Source organism: Crocodylus siamensis, chromosome 9, assembly GCF_052110815.1.
Source record: "Crocodylus siamensis isolate JL-2025a chromosome 9, ASM5211081v1, whole genome shotgun sequence".
In the NCBI taxonomy this organism is placed as follows: domain Eukaryota; kingdom Metazoa; phylum Chordata; order Crocodylia; family Crocodylidae; genus Crocodylus; species Crocodylus siamensis.
In genome coordinates this window covers 7,285,453-7,295,611 of record NC_143403.1, presented here as the reverse complement: position 1 = coordinate 7,295,611, position 10,159 = coordinate 7,285,453, and the positions used below count along the sequence as shown (strand labels likewise).

The window sequence follows — 10,159 nt, the reverse complement described above, 5'->3', positions numbered from 1 at the left end:
TTGTTTCCAATACAGAGCCAAAGCTTTTCTCCAGTCACAGAGGGTATTAAGGGAAATTCTTCTTATTTCCAAGTTTCTAGGCGTGTATTTTGAGCAAAGAAACACAGAAATAATGATGGTACCTGAGGGATTACTAGTGGCGTTAACTATTCAGCAATGCTGAGACCTTCAGTTGTGGAGAAAATCATTGCCTTTATTTATTAATGCACATTTTAATCAGCTCGTTCATTTTAAATAAGCATGTTTTACCGTTAGAAAAAGCCTACAAACCAGTGCTTCAGACGGAGTACTTGGCTACAGTAACGGTTACAAATTAGCTCGCTGTAGAAGTGTTTCAGAAATGACACTGCAGACACAATATATTTAAAACATAAGAGCACGTGGAAAATTTCTGTCCGTTTAGGTTTATTTCAGTATTTTTTCCATTAGAATCATTATGCTTTTTGTTTTTAACAGTAAATCCATCGAGTCAACTTCTACCTTGAGGTAACTTCTCTGAATACAATGTTAGGCATGAGTTTGGTTTCTGAATGACATGGCTGCTGCACCAGTGGCGGATGCCTTGCAAACCTCCTTTCTATTAAATTGGTAGAACTGGAAGGTGAGCTGTAAGGATGAGAATTAAAGGATTTCAGGAACAACTGCATGCTCGCTCTCTGGTTATCACCAGTTTGTCTGATTACGACATGATCAAAACTAGCTGATGCAGTTTAAACTCCTGAGCCGGAACTAGAAACCAATGCGTGGCTCCCATTGCTGATTGCATACTCAGGTAATGCTCCGTCAGGGTGACCATTTCAAACTCATGAAAGGACTGTCTTATCAGAGTACTTGTGATAGTACAAGCGATCAAGGTAGTCTCTGTCGCACTGACTCCAGATGAACATTGGCTCTTGTTTAACAAAAGTTACTAGCAAGTAAGGTTTAAGCAGTTAGGCTTGTCCTTTGTGGATGTTAATGGAAACCCTCCCTGGGTGAACAGGAACTCAAGTGGATTTGCCAGCCCATAGGTATGAGGCCATTTTATAAAAACTTCTTATCTCCGTACTGTAGACCACAGTTTGGCTGGCCAGTTCTCTGTGGCTGGGAATGGACAGTGAATGAACCTGGTTTTCGAAATACGCTTGCTTTTGAGCAAGGTAGAGCATTCTCTTCTGGGCCACGAGCCACGTATTTGTTAAGGAAGAATCAATAGCAGGGGTCACGGGTATAATCCGGGCAGTGTGAAAAGGGTAAGCCTGTTCCATAATTTGCAGCTTGCTGCTGTAACTGCAAACAACATGCCATTAGCAATCATATTGATCTTTCTCCTGTCTGTGATTACCTGCTAAAGGGAAGTGCTGCTCTCATCTGAAAAGGGGCTCTCTAGAAAAGTAGCATCAGCAGTTCTGTTCCCCCAGGGTATTCAGAGCCACTGTTGTTTACCCAGGTGACACAGTTAGAGCTGTTGTGCTTTTACGCACCAGTTTCTCCAGAGCTCAAACGAGGTGAACACAACCCTATCCCCCATACACATCACCAACAAGATGCTTATTAATCTGGATCAATTGTGCCTCTGCGAGCCTGCAGAAAACAACAGGATGTGGATGTCAGCAGTGGCATGCCTGAAATGGAGGCGGGGAACAAAGATGTGTCTGTGTTGGCCCAAAGGATCCCTAGTGTTTGTGGTGATCAGTTAGAAGCAAAGACACTGGGCTCAAACCCAAAGCAAGAATGCAGGCTGCTCGCTTTCTCACACCTCGCAGACAATGGAAGTCAACCAAACACCACAGAACTGGGAACTGTGTTACTTTTCAGAGTACAGCCTCACTTTGCCCTACAGATGACTATTAGTATGACGACTAAGTATAGTCACTTGTCTGGTAATGTTGTTGATCCATTTAATCTGAACAGTGCCGGAGCTGGACAGAGTGTGTTCTGTATCCATATGGCCACCCCCCAAAAGTGCTGGGATATAGCACTGTGTTGTTCTGGAATGCAAAAATAATAGATTTAAGATTTGAAAAGGACAGTTATTTCACTGCTGGTAATAATGGGATTTCTTCAGAGAGAGCAGGCGAGGTCTGGTTGCATCTCAATTCTCATGTACTGTGCATGTATTATCACTCGAAAATAGATGTAACAGGCTCAGTACGTTGTGTCTGTCACACTGATATTGCGATTGCCGTTGGAAGCCAGGAGAGCACCAATGCAGCCAGCAGCAAGACCAAGCCTCCGTCCCTAATGAGATCTTTTACCGTATAGTTTCTAAGCTTCCTCCCGTGTCCCCGTGACTTAAACCATTCGACCACTTCATTTAGACTGAACTGCTCGGGTGTGTACCCTAGCTCCTTCCTGGCCTTCTCCATGCTAAAATAATGTGTGATGCCTGTTTTGTAAACCTCGGCACGAGTGAGGAGAGGTTGAAAATTATATAAAGGGCCAACCAGGGTGTGAACCATTTCAGTTATGAATGCAAAGAAATACACGAGGGTGAGAGGAAGGCGAAGGGTTGGGAATCTGTAACCCAAGCCTTCAGCTAGAGGTCGGAAAAATTCGAAGTTGTTTACTGGCCTGCCATCTGAGATGAAGTAGGCTTGGCCAGCAGCTCTGTGCTGGCTGGTGGCTTTGAGTGCCTCAGAGGCCAGGATATGAGCCTGAACTAAATTATCTACATGCACGAATTCTACTAAACTGTGGGGATCCCCATACAGGAATTTAAAGAATCCCCTTTCAAGGTAGCTAACTATTCTTGGGAGATGCCTTTGTTCTCCAGGCCCATAGATGCCTGCTGGTCGAAGAGCACAGGTCCTTAACACTCCTTTGCCTTCTCCGAGCTCAGTGCCGTTTGCCTCCAGCACTTTCATCTCTGCTAGTGACTTGGTCCGGGAGTAGTGATCAGGATGGAGGTGAACAGGGAAATAAGGCAGAGATTCATCCCCATTTTTGATAACCTGGCCTCCGAACACGACATTGTACGTGCTTGTATAGACCAGTCTCGACACGCCTGCTTTCCTGCAAGCCTGGATGACATTTTCTGTTCCTCTCACGTTCACGTCTTCTATAAGTTTTCGGTTCAGTTGCTCCCTGCCAGACATTCCATAGGAAGCAATATGGAACACGCAGATAACATCGCGCAGGGCTTTTTCCACTTCAGAGAGATGGCAGACATCCCCCTCTACGAACTTTACTCCCTCTGGTACAGCCTGGATCAGCTTCCCGACATCAAACAGAATCACGCTGACTCCCTTTTTGCATAGGGCACAACCTAAACTGAAGCATGACAGATGCCATATGTTAGTGCTATATGTAGCATAACGATGCATAAAAGCATTTCACCTTGGGCTGAGAGAGACTCCTTAACCATTTCAGTGCTGCCTTTTGCTTGTCGGTGTTTTCAAAGAATCTGTGTACCCATTAAGGGGTCTGAAACGAACTGTCTGCTTCTACTTGCAAGATTCGGCAAAAGCTCACAGCGGAATTTGATGCAAAGCAGAAATATGGTAATTTTTTCTGTTTGCGACAAGCGTTGTTTCCATAACCCTTAGAAAGCAAATCCAAACCAAGCCCTGGGAGAGGGGATAAAAGATTTTCCCACTAAAGCGTAGTTGTGGTGTCAAAGAGTGTCTGTAAAAATGACATCTTGTCATGCAACAGATTTGTTCCTGTGTGAATCTGAAGTCATACTTGATTTTTGTAATGGCTAAAATAAATGTTTACAACTGTTTAGTCCTCTGAAACCTGCAGAACCAGCTGTGGAAGGGTACGATGGATTTGATTCCAATTTGTGCACACGGAAGGCCCCAGTCCTACCACACTTAGATGTGTGCTTAACCTTATGGACCAAAGTCGTCCCCCAGCTCTCCAATCTTCCATAACGTTAAATGTGCAAATAAATGTTTGCAAGATTGCAGCCTATGCACAGAGGGAGGAGCAGTTTGCGTGGAGCTGTTGGTAGGATGAATTCTCATTTAAGGGTTGCACAAAGTTAATGGAAGGCATAACATGGCTTGCAGAAACTTTTGAGGCAGAAAAATCACTACTTGGCTGAGGGTCCAGGCCAGGCACTTAAAAGAAAAACACTCAGCTGGGAATAACTAAATGCAGAACTCTGCAATTCCATTTTAACCAACCGATTTCTGAGAAGCAAAGCTGTTCCGCCAAGTATTTGCAGCTACAGTTATTTTAAAGCAAAGTTAAAATTGTATGCACTAACCGGAAACCAAAGTAACCACCTCCTCCAGTAATAAGGACAGCTTCCTTGGTGATATTTTCTGGGTCCATCCTTTTTTTCCTTCGGCACTATTTTCTTTTAAAAGCAAACTGACCTATAAAATAAAATTCATTGCAAAAACTGCATATCAAAATCGATACGGATGTTTAATACCTCCATATATTTAGCCATTTGAGAGACCATTTGTGTTTCAATTTTGGCAGACAAACCGCACTGTCTGTTAAGTAGGACTCGATCCTGTCCAAATAGTCTTATAAAGGCAATATGGGGGCGAACAAAAAAGGCTACTGTTGCAAAATAAAGGCAGTTGGTAATGTGGCTCAAGATGCAAGAGAGTTATTGATCTTCATTCATTGCATCATATTCTGCTGATAGGAGTATGGGTAATAAGAATTCAGAACAAAATTAGGTGGCATTACAGAAGACATGACTTTATAGAGTGAATTAACTAGGTGGGTATAATTTAACCGCATCAAATACCCACGTATCCACTTGCAGAGCAGTCAGTGCGTGGTAACAAAGCACCTCATATTTACACAGATCAGTGTGCGTGTCTGTGCGTGTGTGTATGTTCATCTAGAAACTACACCAAGTGTGATCCAACTTTTGTAAGTATTTATGCCTCACTCAAATCTTTATCTATGCACGCGGGTATGTCTCTGGCATCCTCCCCTAGAAATATTCCCTAACGCCCAAAAATTGAGAAGATGGAGGAAAAGAAAAATCCTCAAGCCTGGTAATGAGTAGATTTAATCATCACGTGGAGCTGGGCCTGTTTTCATGGCTCTCTACCAGTCTACACACGTCTGGGCCGGCTTTTTTTTTTTTGCTCAAACACAACTTTCCCAACAGAAGCGTCTCCAGCTGGATAACCCTCCAGACGCGCTCCCTGCCGATGCTGGGAGCGACTCAACCTTTACTGGATGTTTGTCAATCCTAATAGGTAGGGACCGACTGAAGTTGGGCTGAAACAAAGGGTTTTTTCTGCGGCCCCACAGAGCCGATTCTGTAGCGACCCCATCCCTGCTGCTGATTGGTGGGGGCGCCTTCACTGTTTGTATAACTACCATTTTTTTTTTTTTTGATTTTGCGGGAAATCGCAGCCCATGCCGGATCTCCCAGCAAACACGGACAGTGCGGTGTCGCACGAAACCACCAGCCCTACTAGTAGCCTGTTTCCCTAAATAGCAGGGTGCGACTGTGTGCTGGGGCTGCCCCAAACCAGCTTGTCGAGGGCGCTGGCGGGCTCAGGGCGCGGTGGTCAGGACCTTGCTCTCCACGGAGGGGGTGCTCCTCGTTAAGCTGTGCCTGCAAAGGGTTGAACCGGCGGGGCTTGTTAAGGCCGGGGCAGCCCCATGTGCTGGGCATAGTGGATAGGGCCAAAAGCAGAGCAGGGGACAGGGCAGGGAGCAGAAAGCAGAGCAACGGATCAGGGAGGAAGTGCAGGACAGAGCAAGGAATAGGGCAGGGAGCAGAAAGCAGAGCAACAGATCAGGGAGGAAGCGCAGGACAGAGCAGGGCACAGAAAGCAGAGCAACAGATCAGGGAAGGAGTGCAGGACAGAGCAAGGGATAGGGCAGGGAGCAGAAAGAGGAGCAACAGATTAGGGAGGGGAAACACAGGGCTGGGGAGCAGAAAGCAGAGCAGGGTACAGGGCAGAGAGCAGGACGCTTGGGGGGAAGTGCACAGCCTAGCCCCCGTCTCCTACCACAGCCAGGGACCCCGCCGCCGCCGCCGCCCCGCCCTCGCGCGCTGCTGGGCTTGGTACCGCCCGGCACCCGTAGGGCGTGTCCGGGTGCGTGTTGCGGGGGAGTAAGGAGGGGATTCCGTACAACAAGGTGGCGGCTTCCCTACGGCTTGGGGAGCGGCCTGTGCCTGAGGGCCGTACGAGAAGATGGCGGTTCTCGCGGGATGGGCGGGGATGCGGCCGGATAGTGGCGGCAGGAGCGCGGGGGTGGGGCCCGAAGAGCGGGGCAGGCGGGGCGCAGGCGCGGGCGCGGGCAACGGTTTGTCTCTGCTCTGTGGAGGTGCGGCGTCGTGTTTAGATTCAGCCCAGCGCCTTCTCTCGCGTGGTGCCTGGCGTCTGAGCAGAAACCGCAGCCTGCACGATAGCTCGCTGCTTCCACCCGCGTAGCTTCTTATTTCTGTTGCAGGAGTGTGTTGCGGCAAATCAGGCCTCCACAACTCAGGCTGGCCTCCGCTGCTCGCATCGCGGAAGCCTGGTTTTGTTTTTTGTTTTTGTTTGTTTCTTAAAAAAATTAAGAGAAAAATAGGCCAAACATCCCCCTCCCCCCCCCCCTCCATCTTGTTCAATTTGGGAGATAGCTGGAAAGGAGAGCGAAGCCCAAGTGTGAAACCATTCTTGATTTGCACACCCGTTCATTTTTTTTTAGATACAGGCAGTCCTAAACCGGTTCCTGGAAAAATGAAACGTTGCAACTGGGAGCCAATTTTAGGAAACGATGTTATAAATGGAGGATTGGTTCCTGAACCCAGGCCCAATACCGTATTTTCACCAAAAATAACCCAGAATTTTGTATTCAGTCAATTATAGATGAGAAATATAGCTACATCAATGTATATATTGTAAATAGCAATCATATTGCTTTGGAAGGACTTCTTCGAGGTGACTTTGGACTTTACAGGGCTCGGGGTTGGAGTTTTTGAAGGGCTCTCGGCTGGAGTCGTGTCTGCTTTCTTAAAGAAAGTGTCCAAGGAAATTTGGAGATGTTCTCTAGGGAGACAAGCAACTGGCGTGGCGTTGGGTCAGGCATTGTAAAGTCAAAACCGAGGTCAGAAAGTTGAGACGGTGTCAATTTATAACCATTGTTAAGTGCAAAACGTTGCAAGTCGAGGACTGCCTGTATGTATTATTCCACATCAGAGGGCTTCCCTTCCAGGCTTTGAAAAAATGTTCTGGAGCTTTATGTGGATGTTATGTCAGAAGCAAGTACAGCGCTGCTGGTAGTTTTGTCTGTTGGGCTGAAACATTTCTCTTGATTTCTAACGATAGGTATGTTCAGTGGAGATACTTTTGCAAACACCTTTCCATTCCTGTGATGAAATACTTGCAGGATTTGTCCCTAAGTGTCCAAGCATTTGTAAAATACAATACAGGGCCATGAATCTTCAGACCCCCATGTCTTCCTGGGGCTGCACAGGGGAGTCTGATGCCCGACTGAATAAAAGATTGTACTGCCCCCCGAAAACACTCTGTTGCATTTGCATGGCTTATGAAGCATTGCATTACTCTTAACTGGCTCTGACCTGTTGTGGAGGGAGAGATCCTTGCGCTTCTCACCTTAGTGGCACCTATTCGGGACTCCTGGTGTTGTGCATGCATATCATTTTGCAAGATCAGAAAATAAATGATGGTTTTAGTTTTCTTCTTTCCTAATTTTGAAAGGGGCTCCCTTGTATGTTAAAGGTCCTTACTGAGGGTGCAGGAAGAAACCCGATGTGTGAGAAGGATAGCAAATGTGGCAAGCGGCCAGCTTGGCTTAGCAGAGAACTCTTCAGTGAGCTTAAACACAAAAAGGAAGCTTACAAGAAGTGCAAGCTTGGAAAACACAACTAGGGAGGAGTATAAAAGCATTGCTTGGGCATGCAGGGGAGAAATCAGGAAGGCCAAAGTGCAATTGGAGTTGCAGCTAGCATGGGACGTGCACAGTAACAAGAAGGGTTTCTACAAGTATGTTAGCAACAAGAGGAAGTTCAGAGAAAGTGTTGGTGCTCTAGTTAATGGGGCAGGCACCCTAGTGATAGATGATGAGGAAAAGGCTGAAGGGCTCAGTGCCTTCTTTACCTTGGTCTTCACAGGTGAAGTCAGCTCCCAGATTACTGCACTGGCTGCACAGTTTGGGGTGGTGAGCAGCCCTCAGTGGTGAGGGAAGAGGTTAGGGACTACTTAAGAAGCTGGATGTATAGAAGTCCATGGGACCAGATGGGATGCCTCCGAGGGTGCTGAGGGAGTTGGCTGATGTGACTGCAGAGCCAGTGGCCATTATCTCTGAAAACTCATGGCAATCAGAGGAGGTCCCAGCCAATTGGAAAAGGGTAAATATAGTGCCTATCTAAGAAAGGGAAGAAGAAGGATCCAGGGAACTACAAACCAGTCAGCCTCACCTCAGTCCCTGGAAAAATCATGGCATAGGTCCTCAAGGAATCCACTTCTAAACACTTGAAGGAGAAAGAGGTGATTAGGAGCAGTCAGCATGGATTCACCAAGGGCAAGTCATGCCCAACCAATCTGATTGCCTTCTATGATGAGATGACTGGTTCTGTGGATGTAGGGAAAGTAGTGGATGTGATATACCTTGAATTTAGCAAGGCTATTAGTATGGTCTTCCACAGCATTCTTGCAAGCAAGTTAAGGAAGTATGGGATGGATAGAAAAGTGGCTGGATTGTCAGGTTCAGTAGGTAGTAATCAATGGCTCAATGTCTAGCTGGCAAATGGTATCAAGTGCAGTGCCCCAGGGCTCAAGCTATTCATTAATAACCTGGAAGATGGGATGGAGTGCACCTTCAGCAAGTTCACAGATGACACCAAGCTGGTGGTGTAGTAGATGCACAGGAGGGTAGGGCTAGGATTCAGAGAGATCTAGACAAATTGGAGGATTAGCCAAAAGAAATCTCGTGAGGTTCAACAAGGACAAGTGCAAAGTCCGTCACTAGGACGGAACAATCCCATGCTCTGGTGCAGGCTGGGGGCTGACTGGCTGGGCAGCAGCTCTGCAGAAAAGGACCTGGGGGTTACAGTGGACAATAGGCTGAATACGAGCCAGCACTGTGCCCTTGTTCCAAGAAGGCTAACGGCAGACTAGGCTGCATTAGTAGAAGCATTTGTAGCACATTGAGGGAAGTAATCATTTCCCTCTATTCAGCACTGCTGAGGCCACACCTGGAGTATTGTGTTCAGTTTTGGGCGTCCCATTATAGAAAGTATGTGCACAATTTGAAGAGTCCAGCCAAGGGCAACAAAAATGGTTTGGGGGCTGAGGCACATGACTTGTGAGGAGAGGCGGAGGGAATTGGGCTTATTTAGTTTGATGAAGAGAAGACTGAGAGAGGATTTGATAGCAACCTTTAACTACCTGAAGGGGGGTCAAAAAAGGATGGAGCTGGACTGTTCTCAAAGGTGACAAATGCCAGAACAAGGCACAACAGGCTCAAGTTGCACCAAGGGAGTTTTAAGTTGGATAAGAGGAAAAACATTCTCACTAGGAGGGTGGTGAAGCACTGGAACAGGTCACCCAGAGAGGTGGTGGGATCTCCATCTTTGGAGGTTTTTATGGCCAGGCTCGACAAAGCCTTGGCTGGGATGATCTTGTTGGGGCTGGTCCTGCTTTGAGCAGGGGGTTGGACTAGATGCGACCTCCTGAGGTCCCCTCCAGCCCTCATTTTTTATGATTCTGTGATCTTAGCTGTGTTTAAGTGTTAAGAAATAAATTCAGTTTTGCTACTGGTAGATATTGGTAAAAGCATGAAGCTGTAATGAAGACAGATTAGGCCAGGGGTTGGGAAAATATTGCCCATAGGCTATATCCATCCTGCTACTTGGTTCTGTCTGGCCCACGGGTGGACAGTGGGTCCAGCTCTGGCTTCTGTTGATGCTGTGGGGGACACTGGGCAGAAGCAGCCCTGTCTGCCTGGCTCCATGTGACAAGCCTGGGGTAAGCCATACTCAGGCCCTGGCTCCCCTGCTTGGGTTGGGCCAGTGGTGCCCTGCCTGCCTGTGGGTCAGAGCTGGTGGGAGCTGCCACAGGTGCTCCACTCATGTGCCCGGAGGCAGCAGAATTTCCCTAAAGCCTCCTGGCAGATGAAGCCCTGGTCTCAGCCCTGCTTCCCACCTTGCCCCATGCAGTGTCCCGAGCCAGCACAGCCACCTGCCACCTCCTGGCTGCAGCCAGCGTGGCTCCCATCCTGGCCGCCCAGGTTAGGCTGC

The 10,159-nt window shown here is 47.5% G+C and overlaps 1 protein-coding gene across 1 annotated transcript; it reads right to left on the bottom strand.

Annotated features, from left to right (window-relative positions):
- Positions 1–362: 362 nt before the first annotated feature.
- Positions 363–6,057, bottom strand: SDR42E1 (short chain dehydrogenase/reductase family 42E, member 1). Its single transcript, XM_090063321.1, has 3 exons — positions 5,922–6,057; positions 4,196–4,307; positions 363–3,252 (listed from the first exon to the last, which is right to left on the bottom strand). Exons 2-3 carry the CDS (start codon positions 4,261–4,263, stop codon positions 2,145–2,147), a joined length of 1,176 nt encoding a protein of 391 aa, XP_089919447.1. The 5' UTR covers positions 4,264–4,307; positions 5,922–6,057; the 3' UTR covers positions 363–2,144.
- Positions 6,058–10,159: the final 4,102 nt, after the last annotated feature.